Genomic DNA, 25,035 nt, shown 5'->3' with positions numbered 1-25,035 from the left:
TTTTTTAAAATTATAAGTGAAATATTTTATATTAATTATTTAAAATTTATTATAAAAAAATATTCTCAAATATAAGAATATTCAGAAAAAAAGATGAAGTTAAAAAAATTTACTTAAAATAAATTTTATATCAAATATAATTTCAAAATTATAATTAAAGAAACAATATATAAGGATTTCAATATTAAATTATGTATATTTTTATTATATTAATAATAATAATTAAATATATAAAATTTAATTAATAAGAAAATCACTAACTATTCTAAATTAAAAAATATTAAAAGTCATAATATTTCCCCAACTTTAGGAAGAGCGCCGCACTTCCTGCACTTCCATTGCTGGAATTAGAAACCAGACCACGACGTTCGATTATGAACAAGGAAAATTACCTTTTTTGACAAACAAAATTTTCACAAATTTAACAAAATTTCTAAAAATAAAATTAAAGTTGATTCATATTTTATTTTTAATTAAAATAAAATAATAAAATAATAAAATTTTATTATTTTATCTAAATAGGAAAGTTTGTCAAAACTTTATTAAAAATATTTTGTTAACATATCATGAACAATGCTATTATTCTCTACTATTACAACTAAGGCTGTGTTCGTTTGAGAGTGTATCACTGTTTCAGTCGATTTGTGAGAACGGATTTAATTTTGGAACGTGTTCCATTTCAGTCATTTGAAGGGATATGGGAGCGACGATTTGAGGAATGGGTGTATTATTTCATCCCTAAAAAATGAGAGGATAAGCGGGTATATTTATTGCTTTACAAAATTACCCTTCACTTGTTTGTGAGGTGAGGTGATGGGGTTGGGGTGTGGTGAGAGATGGCCGTGCGTTGAGGTGGTGGTGTGGTTGTTATGGAGGGATGGCGGTGCTGTGATGAGGGATGGCAGTGCTGTGTGAGTGTTGCAGTGCTATTATGGAGGGGATGAGGTGTGTTGTTATTATGAGAGGGGGATGGGGGTGTGTTGTTGTTATGAGAGGGGATGGCACCGGTTACGTAACCGGTGCCTTGTTTTGTGAAGGGCCGACACCGGTTACCACATCGGTGTCAATGATTTTATTTTATTTTTTTACTTTTTTTTTATTTTTTTTTACTTTTTTTCTTAACTTTTTTTAAAACTTTTTTTCTTAACTTTTTTTTTTAATTTTTTTTTTAACTTTATATAATTTTTTTTTTAAATTTAATTATTTTTACTTTCTTTTAAAATTTAACTGTATAATTTTTTTTACATTCATAAATATTTAATTTTTTTATTTAAAATTTTATATAATTTTAATATTTTTTTAATTCGTATTAATTAATTATAATTATTTTTATAACATCAAATTATAAAATCATTCTTTTTTTTCATCAAGGGTATTTCGGTAACTTTCTAATTCTATCTATTTTTACAATTTATTTTATCTATCATATCAATCAAATCTTTCACTAACTTTCATAAAACTTATCTCCAAATCCACTCACTTTACCCTCTAAATCCACTCAAAAAAACATAAAAATCCATCCACTCAAATTTACACAAATTCATCTTCACATTCTTCCCCATATCCATCTTCCCAAAAGAACACACCCTAAGCCTCTACCAAACAAATCAAACCTAAGAGTCCAACAAACTGACTTCCACAAATAATTCCAAAATTTGTCAATATTATTTGAAAAGTTGATGATTCAACGCCAATAATTTTGTACGACAAGACGAGCCATAAAAATTATGAATTATTACACTGCCTCGTTAACGGAGCTTTAGTTTGGTTCAGGGATTTTAAAGGACATTGGAGAGCCACTCCTCCAAAATTTTATTTATTTATTATATATATTTTTAAAAATATATTTATATTTATATTTTATTATTTATATTAATTTAATTTTAAAAATGTTTTTAAAATTTAAAAATTACGTTTTCACTCTCTTCTGTTATTTTTAATTTTTCTGAATTTGTTTTTTTTCTATCTTCATCTTTTTCTTATCTTTTATTTTTATTTCAATTTTCACTTTTAATTTTTCATCATTTTTAAAATTAAATTGCATTAAGACGATAATGAGGAGTTTAGGAACATTTTGAATGAAACAATATATTCTTTTGAGTAAGTTGATTTTTTACTCCTTATTTTTTCCTGAAACAATGTTTTTCTCTTATGTGTGACTTTTCTACGTTATAGACCTGTTTCTATAGAAATCATAAAATCATGATCTAAATATTGATCGAACTATTCTTTGTGTATATAGGATTATTTAGGCTTTGAAGTTATGTGAGGTAAAAACATTATTAGAAATCTACTTTAAGGTAAAAGAAACTAATCTAGTCACTTAAAAGTTGTTAATTTTCTTAAAATATCTAGTCTTTGTATTGAGATTTAATTAGGGATATTCATAATTTTATATTTTCCTAAACATGTGAGATGTGACAAATTTATGTTAAAAAAATGATAGAGAGTAAACAAATTGATTATTTTTTTAAGAGGAAGGCTTGTGATATGAAAAAAATACATCTACTTCAACTAAACTTGAGAAACTTCGTGAGAATCTAAGAATTAAAGAAAATGAAAAAATAACTCTTTAAAGTTCGTAGAGTTACATATAATTAATTTGAAAATTCTTTACAACATAAGTCGAGGAAGCATCCTCAAATTTGGTAATAACTACCGATTAAAATTGATGAGCATCAATTCAAAGTGATGAGGTACGAAAAGTTTATCTAAAATGAGGTTCATATCAAATGCATCTAGAAAGTTATCTATTCTAATTCAATTATTGAAAATTTTAAGTCATTGAAAGAGTGTATATCATCACGTTGACTAAAGATAACTTTTTTTTAATATATCATGGTTGATTACTTTATGTTTCACTTTCATATATATTATAATCATATTTTGTTGGACTTGTGCTGGTTTTGAATAGAGAAAATCATGAGAGGAAATGATTTTTTTTAATTAGAAAAAATAATTTATATAAAAAAAAATATAATTTGACATCTTTAAAATTTTTATCAAGTTTTGTCACTGGTTTGGTCTCCCATTTCCATGACCCATCGAATCTCGGCTCTTAGATCATTTTCCAAAAGCAACAAAACAAATAGAAGGCTTTGTAGATTTGCATTATATTACAGATTTAATAATTTATAATGTAAATTTGTATTGTGGATTGTACAATTCAAAATATAATTTATATTTCCAATTTGCATTATTGATTATACAAAATAAAATTTGTATTCCAAAATATTTTTTAAATTTACATTACAAATTATACGGTCTAGAATATAATTTTATAAGGTGGGCAAAAAATCTAATTTTCTTGATCCGATCCACATTAGCTCTGATCCAATCCATTTATAATCTATTTTATTAAAAATTCAACCCATTTAAAATCCATTTTAATGGATTTGGATTTCAACCTAATCCACATTTTGAATATTTTATGGATTGGATATCTGACAACCTAGACAGGCTAAGTTGACCTGACGACTCAGACGGGCTGTGTCAGACGACCCGCATGAAACGTGCCAGACGATCCGTATGAACCGGGCAGACCCGACAAACTTGACGGGCTAATCGGGTCGACACGACGACTAGACCTGTCGATTCTGAGCCGACGACATAAAGTTTAATAATATATTTTAAAAAATAATATATTTTTCATGTTTAAGAAAAAAGCCCATGGGCGAGCTTTTTTGTCCTATGGGCTTTTGTGGCCCTAGCTCTGTGGGTTGGGTCAAATTGAGGGCTGTAACCAAATTTCATCGTGTCGGTCATAAAGACACAAGTTTTAGAAAATTCAATTTAATTTTCTTTTACAAAAAAATAGATTCTAAATTTTGATCTTGATCAAAATATTTGAACTGAATTTAAATCTTGATCCAAATATTTAGATTTGGATTTAAAAAAATCCAAACTAATTTTACTGAAAATAGATTTGGATAAAAAATCTAATTCAATTATTTAAATTTAAAATAGACGTGGATTGAATCATTATCCCATCCAATGCAACCCCTATTTTACATTATAAATTACATAATTCAAATTAATATTTACATCCCAAATTATATTCCAAATTTATGTTACAGATTTTATAATTAATAATGTAAATTTGCAACATAGAATACAAATAAATATTTTTGAATTATACAATCCAATATATGTTAAAGTAATATTTTTGAATTTTATATTATATAATCCGAATAACTACGAATTATACAATAAAAAAACTATAATTCCAGCATTGGTATAACTGGATACCAATTCAATTTCTATTTTTTATACCAAAAAAGTATTAAATTTAACATTCACAAGTTATATCATATATTGTTTTAAAATATTCCTTAATTATATATATATATATATATATATATATATATATAAATTTAAAAAACACTTATTATTTTAAGAACGTGACACAAAGATAATAATAATAATAATAATCATAATAATAATAAATTATGTAAATTAAAATCATACTATAAGTAATTCTTATTTGACTAATACTATAAAATGATAACATTTAGGCACACTAACAATGTAGTTATAATATAAATAATAATTTATAATCTTGAAGAATCAATATTAAAGATGTGACATTCATTGTTCAATTAACATTGTCGGTGTAGAAGCTGACGAAGAAGTGATAGTATTCTCCGTGAAAACTACGGGACACCTAAATAAACTCAAGATAGGAAAAGTGACCACTGAACATGAAACTGAATAAACTAAAGATAAAAACAGTGACCACTGAACATGTAACATTACTTTCTACATAAGTGCACAAAGACAAAAGCCGAGATTGCTGACTTGCATGTGGTGGACAGTGGAATCCCATACTTTCCACTGCCAAACAATCCTTTGAGGTACGGAAAGTAACACACAACCACATATGTGCTAGATATGAACTCCCCTATTCCACAACCATTTTCACTATGAGATGGTTGCAACCTCAAAAACCTTATCAGCATGGCTCCCAATTGCACCAACAAAATGGTGGTGCCGACCACAAAAACTGGAGACTCATCGAATGTGAACCTTCCAGCATCTCCATCGTTTCCATCAGCATCAGAACTTGAGAGTTGTTCCTTATCTGTTATTTCAAACACAGGATCAGATACCCCTGCTAGCTTAAGCATGACGCTCAAAAACCCAATAAACCATGCACTTGTGGTTGCTATTATGCTCATTCTCTGATTATTCCACCAATTTCTAATGGACAACCCAATTTTAAGGTACTCTAAAAGAGTGTGTACGCTGTAAATCACAAAAAGAGCAATTGGAATCCACAGACCAGGTCCCTGGAATAAAACAATGAGAAAGTAACTGTGAATCATTTATATAGTGAATGCTATAACCTTGATAATGAAGTTTTATCAATGATCTAACCTTTGGAAAGATACTGGTATCGGTGATTATGCAATATGCAGGTAGGAGTGCATAACAAATATTAAATACACCGCGCAAGCCCCAATCCACGACCCCATAATAAGATAAACCTGCCCTGAATTGGATCTTACCAAAGATCATTCCCATAATAGGAGAATGCTTTCCAAAGAAGGTTTCAGTGACACCTGTGGCCCATCTCTTTTGTTGCACCATTGAAGTATGTAATCCTCTTGGAGCACACCCTGTGAAGGCAATAGGATCTGGGGTGCAACACTCTGATCTCCAACCTCTTCTATGAATATTCAACCCTGTTGGTACATCTTCTACGATTGATCCATAAAGCCATCCAATCTAAAAGTTCCCCAGAAAGCTTGTTAGCAAAAATTTAAATTTTTCAAAGATAAAAAGGTTTGATAAGTAATTTTGTTTAGTATGTGTACCTTTTCACCCCACCAAGTACCGCATTCATACTCACATCCAGCAACTTTAATTGCTGCCTCAATACAATCTGAAGGACTGCTATCATTATGAAAGTTTGTTTTCCAATCCAAAGCATGATCTGCTGATTTTATAAACTCCTTTGAACTTCCAAATTGCTGTGTTAATAGTTTCTTTTCACCCAATTTTCCTGCTAAAGAATAAAAAAAAGTCATATATATATGAGAATCAACTATTAATAAGCACAATGTATATTAACTTTTTTTACATAGGGGTACGTCTGAAAATTTGGATCATGAAAAAGTATGATCATGAATGAGATAATTTCTTGTATTTACGAGGGAAAGACCTTTTCTGCCAATTTCGATTTCTTCAGGACAAAGACCGTAAATAACATTTCTTCTGTGGAATGTGTTAGTTCCTGAATAGTGGGGTCCTTGAAGTCCTGCCATTCCCCGTATTACGTACTGCATTATATATTAAACAAGAAAATGTTGGTTCACAAAGATCCTTTTTTGGTAAAATTTGCTTGAGAAGAGAAAGCTTAGAACTTCATTTATAACTGAGAAAAACACCTCAAATGCAGACACTCGCTGATTTCCAAAAGGGTCGTCTTTTATCCCATCGTAGAATTGCTGAAAACATTGAACAAAAGCAACTTCCTTTCCACTCTTGGAATCCATCAAAATGGACAGAGCATGCAGAACAATCTCGGGATTGTTCACAACCATGTCACAGTCTACGTTCAACATAAAGGGGGCATTGCTCATCAATCCAGAGACTCTTGTCTGCACATTATAAGAATGACGAGAATACGTGGGTCATTCATTCAAAATAAATTGAGTTTGGTCATTAACTTTAACTTCTTACAGAGGACAAAATCTTACTTAAAAACACTTACCAACACATTCATGGCTCCAGCTTTGTAATTATGTGTTTGATGTGGCTTCTTCTCTCTAGATACGTATATTAGGTGAGGCAATCCATCAGAAACACCATCCTTATTCTCCGATATAACCTGTGCATACACATAAGTCTTTTTAGTGGCTTTCTTGTTCCGTTTTCATCAGTATAAGTGTGTTACCTAGATAAACATGTTCATATATAAAAGTATATTTTGTAAATAATTTGATTGTTTATAAATTTGGAAACAAAAGAAATGGAAGAGAGATATCTAATAAATAAAAGATGAAGAGTGTCCCACTGTATTTAACATTTTGTGAAAATCCAATACATGTATGTTTAGTTATCAGAAGTTATCAGATCTGGTCAGATGCATGAATATATTTTACTGCTATATGTTAGTTACCTTGATTGAATATATTTTACTGCTATATGTTAGTTACCTTGATTATGGTCGGGTGGTTTCTTCGTTCTGTATTAGAGAAAACTGTGAATTCTCCATCATCAAGTTGTAGTGGAATTTGTTTCCTTGTCACATCTTGAATTTTTCGGCTAAGATTGTCATACATATCCTGCAGTTACAGTACTTTGCGGATTATGATTCAGAAACTTGGAAGGTAGAACTTATCTAGGATATGGATGTCACATTCATTCATTCATCGAAGAGGAATAACTATACTGTATAGTTACCTTCATTCGTGACCATTCTTGCTTGAGTTCTGGTGAATGTTCACTGTTAGTGGTGGCAACACTGGAGAAGTAGCTGAAGGGTGCCCTCAGTTGAATTTTGTTTTTCTTACAGAAAGGTACCCAAAACTTAGCGAATTTGGAAGCTTCCAGAAGAGCATAGAAGGTAAGAGGGGAACAACCATCGTCAGAAACATAGCAAGCCAGTTTGTTGGTGGGATAATCGAGTGCTAGAAGAGATAACACAGTGTTGATTGTGATGATGGGTGGTTCAAGAACAGGATCTGCTGTTGCCACAAACAAATCTACTCGTGGAAGTTCAGGTACCCTGTGGATAAAGTGTAAGAAATGAAAAGATGCATGCATACTTATATAATAAGCATTAAAAAAGAAGTTAATATTATAGTTTTGCTATGACTTAGTTATTATGATGAAGACATGAAGTTGATACCTTTGCAAGAGACGATCTGGGTGGGTTTTGGTGAGTGCAGGGGTCCACTTGGTGCTGAGAATGATGATCCAAGTGATGGTGAAATAGGATTCACATATAAAAGCAAGGGTCCATGGGATAGTGAAGTTGTTGTGTGAGAAAAGACGATAACTAAGAAGCAAGAGAAGGAGGAGTAAAATGGAGGTGTCCATAACTCTTTGATATCTGCGTTTGAACCAAACTTTTTCATAGAGAGGGTCATCATGTTCTTGGTTTGCCATTGAGCAAATAGCAAGGAACTAGAACAATCTCTGCAGTTTCTATAATTTTCTGCTGTTTCACAGATAAGGCTACTCTTCTTATTTATACACGCGATTTTAAGAGCAAGAGCCATGTCAGACTTGTCAAACCTAAAAGTCTTAAAATGAAATTGACTCGTATGTTTACTATCTTTTATGCTTGGATAGGAAATTTTTAGTTGAAATTATAAGAATTTATAAAAGTTTTAAAAAATTTAATTTCTATATTAAATTAATAGTGTTTTATTATTTTTTTCACGTGGTCTTTATTGTGGGGATATCATCGACTCAGTCAGATTCAATATCATATTTTTCTAATAATTGTAGTGTATTTTCTTGGTTTAAATCCTCATAACGTACTCATAAAAGGAAAAGAGCACAAACCAAATTAAATGCCAAATTAGTAATCGGACAGAAGAAAATTTTCAATGACGATAGCAACTTTCATCCATCGAAAACGAACTTTCATGCTCCAAATACTGTCTTCGTTATGTTTAATGTTCAGCAAGTACATCTGAAATAATTCATTATGATGATCTTTAACGTAATCTCGTAATTGATTATATTTGATCCACGTTCAATTTGGGTCATGCATCTCTATTTGATATATATGTTGTGTATAATACTTTAGGTACTTTAACAATAATTATCAATAAAAATATTTTTGTATTTGATCATGGACCTGTTTTTTACTTAAATAATTTTAATAGTGAGTAATTAAAAATAAATAAAGTAATATTTTATTATTTAAACCAATAAACTAATATTTTCAACTTTTTCCTCTTTCATTCTCCCTGCTCTACTATAATAGAGACTCTCTTCCAGAGCTTGTTTATTTGATAAACCTCTTCTAAGTTTTAAATTGTTGTAATAATTTTTCTATTATTTTCGTGTAGAAAATGAAATTAATTAACGGGTGTTGAGCAAAGTATTTGCATGGTTACGTTATGTATTTTCTTAATGTGTGTTAAAATAGTTAAGTACATATTAGTTTGAAGGGTTAAATATGTTTTTGATCCCTTGACTTTCAGTGAATTTTAGAAATAGTCCACTTCGAAACTTTAAACCAATTTAGTTCTCCATATTTCGAAATACGTGAATTTAGTCATTTTAATCAAATTTTATTAAGTTTATTTGATATTTCAAGCGCGTTTCATAATAGTATTTGACTTAACATTAAAGCAGAAATGTGTCAAACAGTATAAACAACTCAAATACAATCATGAAATATGTACGAAATATCAAATAAACCTAACAAAATTTGATTAAAAGGACTAAATTCACGTATTTCGAAAAATGAAGAACTAAATTAGTTCAAAATTTCGAAATTGACTAATTTCAAAATTGACTGAAAGTTAAGAGATAAAAAATATATTTAACCCTAATTTTAAATCCATGCCTTTTTAAACCAGTATTTACGCATAGATCGGTGTTTGTTTGTGTATTTTTTACGTTAGTAAATATATATTATATTAAAAGAGATTTAGATATATTATATTAAAAGAGATTTAAATGCTTCAGCAAATAAATGAAAAATATTTTCATTTTTAATTAAATTTTGAATAGAATCAAAATGAAAAGTTATATATAAATTTAAAAAATCAATATATCTATAAAATGGTAAAGAGTAAATATAAATGATAGAACATGCGTACAAATATAGAGTTCATTATTTAGAGATACACATGATAAGAATGAAAAATATGTAAAATAGACTTACTAAAATACAAAATAATGTATAAAATATTAATTTAATAATTTAATGTGTATTGTATTGGAAATATTTTAATATAATTTAAAAATGTAATTAAAATATTATCTTACAATTACTAATATTTTTAAGGAATTTTAATTTTATGGATAAATGTTATTCATAGTTTATGACTTTTTTTATTACAAATGAATATTTTATTTAATCGGACTTATTATAATGAATTCTTGTATCTTCTTTTTCTATCTGTAAATACTACCTAGATACATGAGGAAAGACACAACAAATACTATAGTTTTCTCAAAAGTGTTACTCTTTTTTTCTGTATATTATCTCTTAAAATAGTGTTATTCAGAAGGTTCAGAGATCATTCACCGCACTCAATCGATCTAACAGATTGTTGGATCACGGGAAAGGAGTGTGGACGTTTTCTCTCTAAGGATAACACTATGCATGCCTCAACCTAGGTTATTTATATTCCTTCCCTCAATCATATTTTATCTTTTCATGTTATTATAAATGTTTGGTCTTTGATTAATATTCTTTCTTTCATATACAATATTATTTTTGCTCTAATAATTATTATTATATTTTTCATAATTTTATTATTAGTTATGTTATTTGTTTAATCATTTTCTAACATATTGCTAGACTTGTCTAATTAAAATATTAATATATTCGTTTAATATATAGTGTTAGACTCGTCTGATAATGTGGATAAAGTTACGTAATGTGAATTTACGTTCTGAGGTTTGTTGATTCGGGATGCACCAATGTAGGAAAGGGTTTCTGCCGCGATTATTTTAGCCACTTGGCCTTGGTTTAAGACCCGACGCATATCTAGCTGAGGTAAAAAAGGTTCACCTTTCTGCCTCAGTTCTTACCCGAGACATATCTCATCATTACTACATCGGTTCTGATGGCAACCAAGGCATAAAATGCGTTAAGAATTAAAAAAAAAAATCAGGTTTAGGAATCAAACATGCCATCATTGACAAACTCACATAGAACCAAATCGCAAAGCCAGAAACCTCCAAGAACACGAGCACGCATAGTATGAGAGCCTCACTGGAAAATGCCTAATCTCCTTGCTTTTCAACCACCTATAGTGCAACATCTCATTGACCCAGAACGCATATTCACCAGTTTGCGAAACATCAACACGCTCATCGTCGTCAGCCTGCAGCGATGTCACTTCGCGAAACACCACCACCTTGTGCATCCAAACTCTCGTGCCAACAACCATTGAATCAACCACTATTTGAAGTTCACCTACACCAAAACATGAGGAAACATAGCAAGACGAACCCCAACCTTACAGGAAAAGCACCCAAGAAAATGGATTGTGTAAGAACCGTGAGATTTAATTAATTAATTAATTAATGCGGGTAGTAGAAGCCTTTATGGAATTAAATTCTGATTGGTATGACATGGAAAAGTACTAGCTCAAGTGGTTGAGAGTACTTGGTTATGTGAGAGGACTTGGGTTTGAGTCCTATGTATGTCATTTATGTGTTATTTAATTATTATTGTTTTAATAATATGGTTGAGTATGTTGAATGATGACATAATGATTGAATTGTATTAGTTAGCAAGAAAAATAAATTGGCATGATGGTTTAGCATTAACTTAGCATGGTTGTGGGTTCAAACCTTGGTGAACCCAAGTTAAACTTTCTTTTTGCCAATAATTCTTTTGGCATGAAGGTGGAAAGACATAGAAACCCTAGATGGTTAAGGAGGAGCCATGGGTAGCTGAAAAACATACCATAAATGGTAATTAACATCACCATTATGCCATTTTCGTTTTTGTGCAATTAAACCACATTAAGGTCACATTTAAAAGGCTAAATTGTGGTGAGAGTGAGGGTTATGGCAAGCTGGGATTGTACTCAGAATTAGAGCACACAAATTAGAGAGTGGTGAGGTTTGAGTGAAGAATTGGAGCTGAATTGGTGAGGGAGAGAAGCCATACATTGATCAAAGGAGGAGGCAGAAAATTTCAAGTTTTAGCAAAGGAAATCAGGTTAAGGGAGCTAAATTACGTTCTATTTGTTGCTTTTATGTCTAAATGTATGAGTTATATCATGTGTATGTGTGATCTTTCGTCGTTTGCCTTGAAATTCGGGTTTCTGAAAATTTTCTAGAAATCGCCTAGCGGGCTATTCATAGCCGCCAGGCGACGCATGATAATCCTGATGTTTCTGGGTTTCAGAGATGGAATTGCCTGGCGGCACTTGCTTGATTGCCAGGCGACGCTGGCTGCTCAACCCAATTTTGGGTTTTTCTGGATGAAGGGCCAGGCGGGTTTGATTGAACCGCTAGGCGACGCGGGTTTGTGGCTTGATTCTTCCTATTCTGGGCGTTTTGGGTGATTTTGATCAGAGGGGAAACCAAGGCTAATTGTTGAAGGATGATTTGATGTTGGATTGTATTTGAATTTCATGTAATGGATGATTAATTCGAATGGAACAATGATAAGGTTAGAAATATTGGGGATTTTACTGATAGACAAATTAGTGTGGAAATTTTAAGAGGAAATCATAGGGGATGAGTGTGGTTTGCACATTGGATTGTATACGAATGAGTTAGAGTGTGAACTAGGAGAAATTGGACATGATGAAGGCTAAATGGGGAGATTTAGGATTTATTGTAGGGAGGGGGATTCTGGAAAATCCAGAACTCATACGCACCACCTGGCGGCATAGGATCTACCGCCAGGCGCTATTGCAAAGATATCTCTCTCTACGTGGCTGCTGATATATTGAAGGCTCTGCGATTTTGGAAAGGTTAGGATGTTTTTTATATGCGGGTGTAGAACAAATATTGGATAGCAATTGTGGGAATGAATTATGCAAGCGAGGAGCAAGAATTAATTATAAGGAGCTTGTGGTTGAGGTGTAGAATTAATTATAGGTCCCATAGGTATAATCAGCCAGGTTGATGGATTAACTTCAAGCATTTTGGACTAATTGGTAAATAGAGGAATTCAGATCATGTTGGAAATTCAGGAAGAGAAAATAGTATGGTGTTGTCTTGGGGTAAAACACGCAGAGTTCTAGTGTTAAAGGAGAATGAACGTGCTTTGGGTTGATGTAGCAATGAGAAATGGTAGTAAGTTTAGTTGGGATGATGCCTTTGGTCTAAAAGAAGTAACATGGTGGTTATTTAGTTGCTTTGAATGGTGGTATGATTCAGAGTGTGACTTGTGTCAATTGGTTAAATATGATAATGAGTTACAAGAAAAGCAAATTGGGAACTCTAGATTGGGACGAATAGGATTGACAATCATGTAATGCCTTCTGGGAGTATCTAAGATGATTGAAATTATGTATGAAAAGTATAAACCAGTACAATTTGAGATACTGGTATAGCGCCCGGCGGTAGGGGATGGATTGCCAGGCGATAGCGAGAATGACAATGGTTCCTGGAACGCTTACGCCTGGCGGCGTGGGGGATCCCGCCAGGCACGGTCTGCAGCGTGGAGATTTTCAGAGGTGCTACGCGCCTGGCGGTATGCGTCACCCACCAGGTGGTCTGAACGCAGCAGCGCCTGGCGGTACGTGTCCCCTGCCAAGCGATTTTGTTGCTGCAACATTGGTTTGTTGAATCTATATGTGTGATCTACAAGGCTTCTCGTGATGCTTCAAAGGTGAAATTTTTGGGTTCCTTGAGTTGTGACTCAGAACATATCCCTTGAGTTGTGGCTCGGGATAGGGGTTAAAGCACATGATATTCCTTGAGTTGTGGCTCGGAATAACATCTCTTCAATTGTGGCTTGGGATTACGGATGAACACGGGGAACTCTTGAGTTGTGGCTCGGGTTGGCGAGTGTTGCCGGTGTGAGTGTGCTGGTTGTGGCTAGTACGGATGGGTCCGATAGATTGCCCTCCTCAGTTGTTAACTGACGAGTTTCGTAGTCTTGGGACGTTGCGAACTAGATTCGTATTTGGAAACTCCACTTGGCGTTATAGTGTATGATCCGTAGCATGGTTTCCCACAGTGCTCTATCGGTTGTGGTCGATAGGTATGACAACAAGTCATCTTGAAGTGATCACTAGCAAATGTAGAACACGAATAACCTGGTTGTGGCCAGGTGGTATGAATTAAAAGAATGGAAGCCCTTTGGAATTATTGTGTTGTTTATATTGATATGTTGTATATGTGTATACAATTTATATATGCTTTATTTGTTAAGCTCACCCTATCTGTTTGTGTTTGACGATGATCGTATGCGTGGTACACATGAGTAGAGGATGTTGATGCAGGTGGTTCTGGTGGAGCTCAGCTACGGAGAGGAGATAGCTCGGGAATCTTATGTTTTTATTTTTATTGGTTTTCAAATAAGTTGTAAACCCTTATGGGTGTTTTTATAACATTATGGTTTTGTGAATTATGGATTTGAGTACTTTTTATTTATTTAATAAAGTTTAAATTTCTCACGTTTTGGGAAATGAGGTATTATTAAATGCAGCGTATTTATTTATTTCCTTTATTTTATTAAAAATTTGTAATATCTTGACGGGATGTTATAGATTGAAACTGCAAAACAAAAATGAAAAAAAAAACACAACTTGCGGACGAAGGTGGCACAACTGCTATTCTCATCGGAGGAGGCACAATGCCGACAACAGGCGGAGGAGGCTGGCACGTCGGCAGATCTGCGATGGTGGGTCGCAGGATTTAACAAAAAATATGAGATTTCACACACCAAAGGTTGTTTTCGTGCACCAGGAAGAAGATGAATCTGTTTATGAATTTAGGGATATTCAACCTACCTTATGCCTCGGTTCAATAAAAAGTCGAGGCATATCAACATCAATATCTTCTGCCTCGGGTCCTAACACCCGAGGCCATAGAGTCCAACAAAAAAAAGAAAAAAAATAGTAGGCCATTTTACTACCTTAGGTGAGTAACAAACGAGGCATAAACTGACTTTACTGCCTCGGGTCAGTAACAACTAAGGTATAAAGTTTTTGTTTTAAATTCAAAAATTCAAAGTGGCGGGAGGGAGAAAAATTTGGAGACGCTTTAGGCCTCGGGTCCCTCAGAACCGAGGCATAAGATAGGTTTTTGCTTCGGGTCAACTGATGATCGGGGCATAAACCGTTGCATCAATTACAAAATTGTCACCGCTTATTTATATGCCTCATTTATGCTATAACTGTGGCATAAAGCCCGAGTTAGAAAGCCCAAAGTGCACTAGTGATGCCAGATGAATGGTTCCTTGTATTTATGAATGCAATAACAGTGTTTCTTAGTCTGGGTGACTCAGAGGATGGATTTTTGATGATGAGCTAATACATGTTCTTCTTTTTAATCTTCCTCCTCTCTCCTTTTTGGTCTGTGTGTAGCTCTCAAAATTCTCTGTAATGACATGAGTGTGAAAAAGTCTCTTTCGAGTTTGGAGATTTTTTATGATTCTCTAGCAATGCCAAATGTGAATGGAGATAAATTTTTGAGGGTGCCAAGAGAAAATGCATAGGCAGAGGATATGAAATTTGGGTTTTTTCTTCTTGCACCCCCAATTTTTCTTCCTACATCCCAACTTTTTATAATTCCACTACTATCCTTTTGGATTGTAGTTATCGGCTTTCAAAACTCGGTGTTACCGATTTTCAGAACCCGATGCTATCGACTTTTAGAACCCGGTATTACCGTTTTACAGAAACCGGTGTTATGGGCTTTCAGGACCTGGTATAGTTGGTTTTCAGGATGCAGATGTACTGATTTGCAAAATTCTGTTTGGACAATTTTAATTTTTTTTGTACTTTTTTGTGTTATTGGTTGGCGACCCTCAAGCCCTTGTTGACAAGCCACAAGTTGTTGGAGAAGTGAATATGAGTACTAAGAAGGACTTGAATATCCTCGAGGTCCATATGATATCTCCTTACTTAATTGTTATTAAAATCACATGTTCATGCTTCCTCATCTACCTACAATGGGAAAATTTTGTCCTATTGTCCATTTGGATATTGTTGGTGCTATGACACCACTAATTTAGTTGTTAGGGGTATTCTGCACGAGCTTACTTGTTGGATTTTATTAAGTGTATAATTTGTGCGGACAAGAGTGGAACATACATTACTGTCTCATATCTATTGTTATTCAGAGATCTTACGAAATGTGGTGGATATGCATGGCGAGTCGTTGCATTGGTTCACATGTACCCAACGTTGCATGATATCCTTGATGATGTACACGTACGGAGAAGAACAAAATCATTACGCAGCCTACGAGTGAGTAATTTTATTTACATAATCATTATAACACTTTCATTAGATAACATTCGTATGTTTTTACTTGTTACCCTTGTAGGATGCACTAAGACGCGTTGCGAGCATTATAAAGATGATGTGCGGAGAGTAGTTAAGGAGATCGAAACGTTTGTGGTCGATGTTGATCTTTATTAGGGATGACAACGTGGTGGTAAGGCAAGACGAATTTAGCTATCCCATACCCATCATTGATCTTTATCTTTTTAAATTATAGTATTTCGTCATGGTTGAATATGTCACGAAATTTATTCTTTGAGTGACCGGTTACAAACCAGCTGAATTGAAAAAATGTGTCAAAATCTTGCATGATCTGTATTTGTTAAGAAAGACAGAATCCTTCAAAGCTGAGATAAGTACAAGCACCAAAAGTTCAAATGCGTTGCAAACCTGTCTTCCCCTCCTTATATACCCAATTGTTACTTTGAAGGTCTTTAAAATGCATAGGACTCAATTAACATATTAGATTGTACAGCTTATTGTTCATCTTGAGGCTTGAAGGAAACACAGCACGCAATTTTGATGGTTACTACTGAACAATTGTAACAGTCTTCGTAGGATGTATTAGGAGAATTATGTGTAGGATGAGGTAAAAATTACATAGTTCATTGCTTAGGATTTTATACGAACAAAGTTACCTTGTGAAAAATCGTCTTTGGCATCATTGATCCAACTGATGGTTGCAATCTGGGAGACTTTGTGATTCAACTAATAAAGAATGAGGGTTTCACTGTGCTTCTAGACAGCATATCAGTGGCGTTGATCTTGGGATTTAAGGATGTTATCATCATTAAATTTGATTACTTTTTTCATCACCTGTCAAGCTGTGGTCATGGCGTGAAGGAATTTTAGATGCATAGAAAGTAGGGAATTAAACATTACGATTTTTGTTCAGAATTGAAAATGTCCTATTCTATAGGGATATTTATTAATATTTATTTTCATTTTTTTTACCATTGACATTTATTTATCTAAACAAACTATATATATATATATATATATATATATATATATATTTATTTATATTTCTCTTAGCCTTAAAGAACTGCGATTTTATACAAAATATGAAAATGCAAAGCCTAAATGTGGTTCTAGATAAAAATGATGGTCATAATTATAGTGTTTATGGTTCATAAATAGATTTATTTTATCAAAAATCACACAAAAATATATTACAAAATATTAAATGGATACCAATTCAACTTCTAACTTTTACACCAAGAGGGATATTAAATTTAACATTAGCAAATTATATCATATATTTTTTAAAATAATAATTACTTATATATATATATAGGTTTTACAAATTTTAAAAATCATTTATTATTATAACAACGTGACAGAAATAAAACAATGATCATAATAATAAATTATATAAATTAAAAGCATATTATAAGTAATTTTTATTTGACTAATAATACTATAAAATCACTCCATTCATGTACACAAACAATGTACTTATTATAATATAAATGATAATTTATAATCTTGAACAATTACTATTAAAAATTCGACATTCTCATTGTACACTTAATATAGTTGGTGTAGAAATAAAAGTTATTTTTCAAATTATTTGTTATGTTTCGATCGCTAATAACTAACACGACATTTATATTTTCTCATTTTATTTCGATATTTATTCATATGATTTGTTATTAATTTTTATCTTTTTATTGTTTTATGTTTTTTTTATTGTTAACTTGATTTTATAATATGGATAATATACAATATTTTTATCTTTAAAGTGAGATAATATGAAAGTACGTATATTTAAAAAATATGATAAAAAGAATATAACATTCAAGTGTAGAAATGATTAATCCTTCTCAAAATTTTACACGGTACCCTACTCTTTATTGATATTATTTCAATAAATGATTTCGCAATAAAAGTTACATATATTAATTGATAATTTTTGTATAAAATTATGATAATTGATATATTTAAACTTTTGAGTAATATTTTGCTCTCATTTGTAATTGAGGTGCGTAATTCTTAGTCTTTACGGACATAATATAAAAAGTAATGTTAATTATTATTTATGATTCCATTAAAGATACATCTTTCAAAAGTAAAAAATTGGGTATATTTTGTTAACTATTTTTTTTCTTCAAAATGATATATAAGTTCTTAAATTTTAAAAAAATTATATAAATTGGTCCCTATAAATTTTCTATTAATAGAAGGTTGGTCTTTAATTATTTTTTATTTTTTATAATTCTTTGAATATTTTTAATAACTATATTTTAGTCTCTCATCAAGTTTGTAATAATTACAATTACGTCTCTAATCAAATAATTTATGCTGATTTCTGTAAACACTTTAACATTTCAATAAAAAATTATTGATTCAATTTATCACTATTAAATTTACAACTATACTTATTTTATTTGATTTGCAATATGAATTTAAACTAAAATTCTTACTAATTTTAGGTTTCATTGGTAATTCGTTGCAAAATTCATTTTTAAAAAGATTCATAGAATAATTTTTTTAATTTTGAAAAAATAAATGAGAATCAAAATAATTATCAATAATTTATAGAAATAAATTTTATAAAGTATTAAAAATAGTTTCAAATAGCTTCTTTTTTTTCTAAAAAAATGATTTTAAATTTAATAAAAGATTTAAAATAGTGAAGTTGTGTATCGCAAATTCATGAGTCCAAATTCATTCTTTGACCCAATTGAAAGGGGCTTATTTCTGCACCTTCAAATAATTCTTTTACACTTCCAAACATTTTTTAAATTTTCACTTTGCCCCTTAAATAAAAGAAACTAGTTTTTTTTTTCCTCTCTAAGTGACTCACTTTCAAGTTTATTTTTTTTCAACGAACGTCTAACATCTGATATTTTATTTTATTTTATGATGTATATCTAATACTTTTTCTTTTTATATTTTTCTTGTCTCGATTGTCGATATCTGATATTATAGTTTTTTCTTTCATTTATGGATGCCAACATGTTTAATTTTGTTCTACCGATATTGACATCGAAAACTATTTTATTTTTTCGTTATTGCATATCGATATTTGGTACATATATAAAACTAGATTTCAAAATCAGTTTATATATATATATATATATATATATATATATATATATATATATATATATATATTATTTACTTTTTATTTTTTTTTAATTTATAAAATATTATTTATATATTTAATAAAATATTAATATATTTTATAACAAAAAATAAAAGTAAATTAAAAAATAAAACAAAAAATATATATACATATATATAAATATGTTGGTATATAGAATTTTTTTAATATATTTTAATTGGATGTTGACATTTATAAATGAAAAAAAAACGAAAAGAAAATTAAAACTAAAAATAAAGTACCGAATGTTAATATCAGTAAAATTTAAATAAGACATCAAATGCCAACGTCGGTTAGAAAAAAAAAAAAACTTAGTTTTGATGAGTTACAGAGTATAAAAATATAATTATTTTTATTTGATGGATAAATTGGAAATTTAAAATTTGTTTATATGACATGATAAATGTTTCGAGTTGCAGAAGAAACCCCCCAAATGAAGACAATATAAACAAACAGAGTAAACCCATTTCTCTTATACAAATTTGAAGGAGTGCTTTCTTTCTGCACGCCTATATTTTCTTCCAGCACCCCATAGTCCTAAGAAAATGAACTAACTATCCTCAACTAAAAAATATTAAAAACCATAATATTTCCCCAACTTTCGGAACAGCGCCGCACTTCCTACACTTCCATTGCTGGAATTAGAAACCAGACCACAACGTTCGATTATGAAGAATGGTATTATTCTCTACTACTACAACTAGGCCTCTACCAAACAAATGAAACGTAAGAGTCCCACAGACTGACTTACACAACTAAAATTTGTCAATATTATTTGAAAAGTTGATGACTCAACGCCAATAATTTGGTACCACAAGTAATACAAATTCTGAATTATTACACTGCCTCGTTAACAATCTCAGAGCTTTAGCTTGGTCCAGGGCTTTAGTTTGGTCCAGGGATTTTAAAGGACATAAGGGAGCCACGGCTCTCCAACATTATTTATTTATTTATTTATTTTATATATTTTTTATATAATTTAATTATATTTATATATATTTTATTATTCATATTAATTTAATTTATTTTTTTTTAAATTTAAAAATCATGTTTTCATCCATTTTTAATATTTTTTGTTTTTTTTATTTGGTTTCTTTCTTTTCTCTATTTTCATCTCTTCCTTACCTCTTCCTTCCATTTCAATTTTTACATTCAACTTAAAAAACACTTATTATTTTAAGAACGTGACAGAAAGATAATAATAATCATAGTAATAAATTATGTAAATTAAATCATACTATAAGTAATTTTTATATGACTAATACTATAAAATTGATAAATTTAGGCACACTAAAAATGTAGTTATAATATAAATGATAATTTACTATCTTGAAGAATTAATATTAAAGATTTGGCATTCATCGTACAATGTGGTTGGTGTAGAAGCTGAAGAAGTGATGGTATTCTCCAAATTATTTGTCACCTTTCAATGGGTAATAACAACCACATACTAACACCTAAATACAACTAAAGACAAAAACAATGGCCACCGAAGATTCATGTAAAGTTACTTTCTACAGAAATGCACAAAGACAAAAGCCAAGATTGCTGACTTGCACATGGTGGACAGTGGAATCCCATACTTTCCACTGCCAAACAATCCTTTGAGGTACGGAAAGTAACACACAACCACATATGTGCTAGATATGAACTCCCCTATTCCACAACCATTTTCACTGTGAGTTGGTTGCAACCTCAAAAACCTTATCAGCATGGCTCCCAATTGCACCAACAAAATGGTGGTGCCTACCACAAAAACTGGAGACTCATCGAAGGTGAACCTTCCTGCATCTCCATCGTTTCCATCACTTGAGAGTTCCTTCTCTGTTATTTCAAACACATTATCAGATATCCCTGCTAGCTTAACCATGGCACTCAAAAACCCAATAAACCATGCAGTTGTGGTTGTTATTATGCTCATTCTCTGATTATTCCACCAATATCTGATGGACAACCCAATTTTAAGGTACTCTAAAAGAGTGTGTACGCTGTAAATCACAAAAAGAGCAATTGGAATCCACAGACCATGTCCCTGGAATAAAACAATGAGAAAGTAACTGTGAATCATTTCTATAGTGAATGCTATAACCTTGATAATGAAGTTTGATCAATGATCTAACCTTTGGAAAGATACTGGTATCGGTGATTATACAATATGGTGGTAGGAGTGCGTAACAAACTTCAAATACACTACGCAAGCCCCAATTGGCGAGCCAAGAATAAGATAAACCTGCCCTGAATTGGATCTTACCGAAGATCATTCCCATAATTGGAGAATGCTTTCCAAAGAAGACTTCAGTGAGACCTGTGGCCCATCTCTTTTGTTGCACCATTGTAGAGAGTAATCCTCTTGGAGCACACCCTGTGAAGGCAATAGGATCTGGGGTGCAACACTCTGATCTCCAACCTCTTCTATGAATGTTCAACCCTGTTGGAAAATCTTCTACGATTGATCCATAAAGCCATCCAATCTAAAAGTTCCCCAGAAAGCTTGTTAACAAAAATTTAAATTTTGCAAAAGATAAAAAGTTTGGAAAGTAATTTTGTTTAGTCTTTGTACCTTTTCACCCCACCAAGTACCACATTCATACTCACATCCAGCAACTTTAATTGCTGCCTCAATACAATCTGAAGGACTGCTATCATTATGAAAGTTTGTTTTCCCATCCAAAGCATGATCTGCTGATTTTATAAACTCCTTTGAACTTCCAAATTGCTGTGTTAGTAATTTCTTTTCACCCAATTTTCCTGCTAAAGAATAAAAAAAAGTCATATATATATATATGAGAATTAACTACTAATAAGCACAATGTAAATTAAATTTTTTTACATAAGGGTACGTCTGAAATTTTGGATCATGAAAATGTATGATGAGTGAGATAATTTCGTGTATTTATGAGAGGGAAAGACCTTTTCTGCCGATCTCGATTTCTTCAGGGTAAAGACCATAAATAACATTTCTTCTGTGGAATGCGTTACTTCCTGAATAGTGGGGTCCTTGAAGTCCCGCCATGCCCCGTATTATGTACTACATTAGATATTAAACCAGAAAATGTTGGTTCACAAAGATCGTTTCTTGATAAAATTTACGTGAGAAGAGAAAGCTTAGAGCTTCATTTAAAACTGAGAAAAAAACACCTCAAATACAGCCACCAACTGATTTCCAAAAGGGTCGTTTTTTATTCCATCGTAGAATTGTTGGAAACATTGAACGAAAGCAACGTCTTCCCCTTTTTGTGAATCCATCAAAATGCTTAGAGCGTGTAGAACAATCTTGGGATTGTTCACAACCATGTCACAGTCTACGTTCAACATAAAAGGGGCATTGGTCATCAATCCGGACACTCTTGTCTGCACATAATAAGAATGATGAGAATGCGTGAGTCATTAATTCAAAATAAATCGAGTTATCATTACTTTTAACTTCTTCCAGGACTAAATGTTAGTTAACAAAAACTTACCAACACATTCATAGCTCCAGCTTTGTAATTATGTGTTTGATGTGGCTTCTTCTCTCTAGAGAGGTATATTAGGTGAGGCAGTCCATCAAAAACACCATCCTTATTCTCCAATATAACCTGTGCATACATTTTAAGTAAGAGCTGTTATAGGTTCACAATGATTTTTAAAAAAGTTTTAACAAAGTTTTCTATTTAAGTAAAAAAATATTAATTTATTACTTTATTTAATTAAAAAATAAAAAATTATTTTATTTTAATTCTATTTTTAGCAATTTTGTTAAGTTTGTCAAAAAAGATAATTTCCCTTTAAGTAAGTTTTTTTAGTGGTTTTCTTGTGCTTTTTTCATCAGTACAACTGTGTCAAAAAGATAAACATCTTCATATAAAAGTATATACCTAAATAATTTGATTGTTTATAATTTTGGAAACAAAAGAAATGAAAGAGAGATATTTGATAAATAAAAGATGAAGAGCGCGTCACTGTATTTAACAGTTTGTGAAAATCCAATACAACTATACCCCATATACATGTATAATACAGAAACGTAAAAACATTATTTTCAAATTAAAAAGTGTTCTTTACATGAATGATATACCCCCACATACATGTATAATACAAAATTGTACAAACGTTATTTTCAAAATTGAAAACTGTTCATTATATGAATGATTTTCACAAAGCAACGGTATATATTAAAAATATTATTTCTTTTGTAAATAATTTATATTGTTCTTTTTTTTTTCAGTAAAGTCTAACAGGTATGTGTAGTTATTTAGATATATATGTATATACATATATTCCATTGGTTAGATGCATGAATATATTTGACTGCTGTATGCTGTATGTTAGTTACCTTAATTATGGATGGATGGTTTCTTTGTTCTGTATTATAGAAAACTGCAAATTCTCCATCATCAAGTTGTAGTGGAATTTGTTTCCTTGTCACATCTTGAATTTTTCGGCTAAGATTGTCATACATATCCTGCAGTTACAGTACTTTGCGGATTATGATTCAGAAACTTGGAAGGTAGAACTTATCTAGGATATGGATGTCACATTCATTCATTCATCGAAGAGGAATAACTATACTGTATAGTTACCTTCATTCGTGACCATTCTTGCTTGAGTTCTGGTGAATGTTCACTGTTAGTGGTGGCAACACTGGAGAAGTAGCTGAAGGGTGCCCTCAGTTGAATTTTGTTTTTCTTACAGAAAGGTACCCAAAACTTAGCGAATTTGGAAGCTTCCAGAAGAGCATAGAAGGTAAGAGGGGAACAACCATCGTCAGAAACATAGCAAGCCAGTTTGTTGGTGGGATAATCGAGTGCTAGAAGAGATAACACAGTGTTGATTGTGATGATGGGTGGTTCAAGAACAGGATCTGCTGTTGCCACAAACAAATCTACTCGTGGAAGTTCAGGTACCCTGTGGATAAAGTGTAAGAAATGAAAAGATGCATGCATACTTATATAATAAGCATTAAAAAAGAAGTTAATATTATAGTTTTGCTATGACTTAGTTATTATGATGAAGACATGAAGTTGATACCTTTGCAAGAGACGATCTGGGTGGGTTTTGGTGAGTGCAGGGGTCCACTTGGTGCTGAGAATGATGATCCAAGTGATGGTGAAATAGGATTCACATATAAAAGCAAGGGTCCATGGGATAGTGAAGTTGTTGTGTGAGAAAAGACGATAACTAAGAAGCAAGAGAAGGAGGAGTAAAATGGAGGTGTCCATAACTCTTTGATATCTGCGTTTGAACCAAACTTTTTCATAGAGAGGGTCATCATGTTCTTGGTTTGCCATTGAGCAAATAGCAAGGAACTAGAACAATCTCTGCAGTTTCTATAATTTTCTGCTGTTTCACAGATAAGGCTACTCTTCTTATTTACACACGCGGTGTTAAGAGCAGCTGAGCCATCGTCAGACATGTCAAACCTAAAAGTCTTAAACTTGATTCACGTGTCGGCTCTAATATTTATATACGATAATTATTAATAAAATATCTAATTTATAAAATTATAGTACACTAAGATGAATTTTTTGAATAATGACCAATTTTATTAAAAAATAAAATAATCACTATATTGTAACTAATTTAACAATTAAAATAATTCCAAAAAATTATAATTAATTTCTAAATTGATAATTAAAATAATTTTATTTATGAATTGATTTTTAAATTATCACTAATATTAGCTATAAAGTATTGGCTACCAAAATAATTGATCTCTAATAGAAAATTTAGATTCACACGTTAACAAACATATGTTTTTTATTTATTATGTTTATAAAAATTATTATAAAATTTTAAATATTCATATATTACGTATCTATCGTATCC

General features: G+C 31.4%; 2 protein-coding genes across 4 annotated transcripts; both read right to left on the bottom strand.

Moving 5' to 3' along the window:
• Positions 1–4,528: 4,528 nt before the first annotated feature.
• Positions 4,529–8,115, bottom strand: LOC114184113 (cellulose synthase-like protein H1). 2 transcript variants are annotated; one of them, XM_028071361.2, is made up of 9 exons: positions 7,856–8,115; positions 7,408–7,732; positions 7,161–7,289; positions 6,716–6,832; positions 6,390–6,602; positions 6,164–6,281; positions 5,817–6,007; positions 5,377–5,727; positions 4,529–5,288 (listed from the first exon to the last, which is right to left on the bottom strand). In XM_028071361.2, the coding sequence occupies exons 1-9, from the start codon at positions 8,113–8,115 to the stop codon at positions 4,752–4,754; spliced, it is 2,241 nt and encodes a 746-aa protein (XP_027927162.1). In that variant the 3' UTR covers positions 4,529–4,751. The 2 variants fall into 2 exon arrangements, with proteins under 2 accessions (XP_027927162.1, XP_027927163.1); XM_028071362.2 differs by having other exon boundaries at positions 5,817–6,004.
• Positions 8,116–20,507: 12,392 nt separating this feature from the next.
• LOC114184114 (cellulose synthase-like protein H1) lies at positions 20,508–24,497 on the bottom strand. 2 transcript variants are annotated; one of them, XM_085673920.1, is made up of 9 exons: positions 24,238–24,497; positions 23,790–24,114; positions 23,543–23,671; positions 22,689–22,805; positions 22,366–22,578; positions 22,138–22,255; positions 21,788–21,978; positions 21,348–21,698; positions 20,508–21,259 (listed from the first exon to the last, which is right to left on the bottom strand). In XM_085673920.1, exons 1-9 carry the CDS (start codon positions 24,495–24,497, stop codon positions 20,735–20,737), a joined length of 2,229 nt encoding a protein of 742 aa, XP_085530046.1. In that variant the 3' UTR covers positions 20,508–20,734. The 2 variants fall into 2 exon arrangements, with proteins under 2 accessions (XP_085530046.1, XP_027927164.2); XM_028071363.2 differs by having other exon boundaries at positions 21,788–21,975.
• Between the last annotated feature and the right edge of the window lie 538 nt (positions 24,498–25,035).

This window comes from Vigna unguiculata, chromosome 5 (genome assembly GCF_037176805.1).
Source record: "Vigna unguiculata cultivar grain cowpea cultivar isolate G323 ecotype 2 chromosome 5, ASM3717680v1, whole genome shotgun sequence".
NCBI classification, from domain to species: Eukaryota; Viridiplantae; Streptophyta; class Magnoliopsida; order Fabales; family Fabaceae; genus Vigna; species Vigna unguiculata.
The sequence above is the reverse complement of the archived record's forward strand: the minus strand, read 5'-3'. Positions and strand labels throughout refer to the sequence as shown.

Coding starts and splice junctions, on each gene's coding strand:
- LOC114184114 (XM_085673920.1), bottom strand. CDS start 24,497: ATGGCAAACCAAGAACATGATGACCCTCTCTATGAAAAAGTTTGGTTC. Junction 23,672..23,789: donor AAGAATGGTCACGAATGAAG/GTAACTATACAG, acceptor CTGTAACTGCAG/GATATGTATGACAATCTTAG. Junction 21,979..22,137: donor AATCGAGATCGGCAGAAAAG/GTCTTTCCCTCT, acceptor TTTATTCTTTAG/CAGGAAAATTGGGTGAAAAG.
- LOC114184113 (XM_028071361.2), bottom strand. CDS start 8,115: ATGGCAAACCAAGAACATGATGACCCTCTCTATGAAAAAGTTTGGTTC. Junction 6,603..6,715: donor CTGGAGCCATGAATGTGTTG/GTAAGTGTTTTT, acceptor TATAATGTGCAG/ACAAGAGTCTCTGGATTGAT. Junction 6,282..6,389: donor AGCGAGTGTCTGCATTTGAG/GTGTTTTTCTCA, acceptor TATATAATGCAG/TACGTAATACGGGGAATGGC.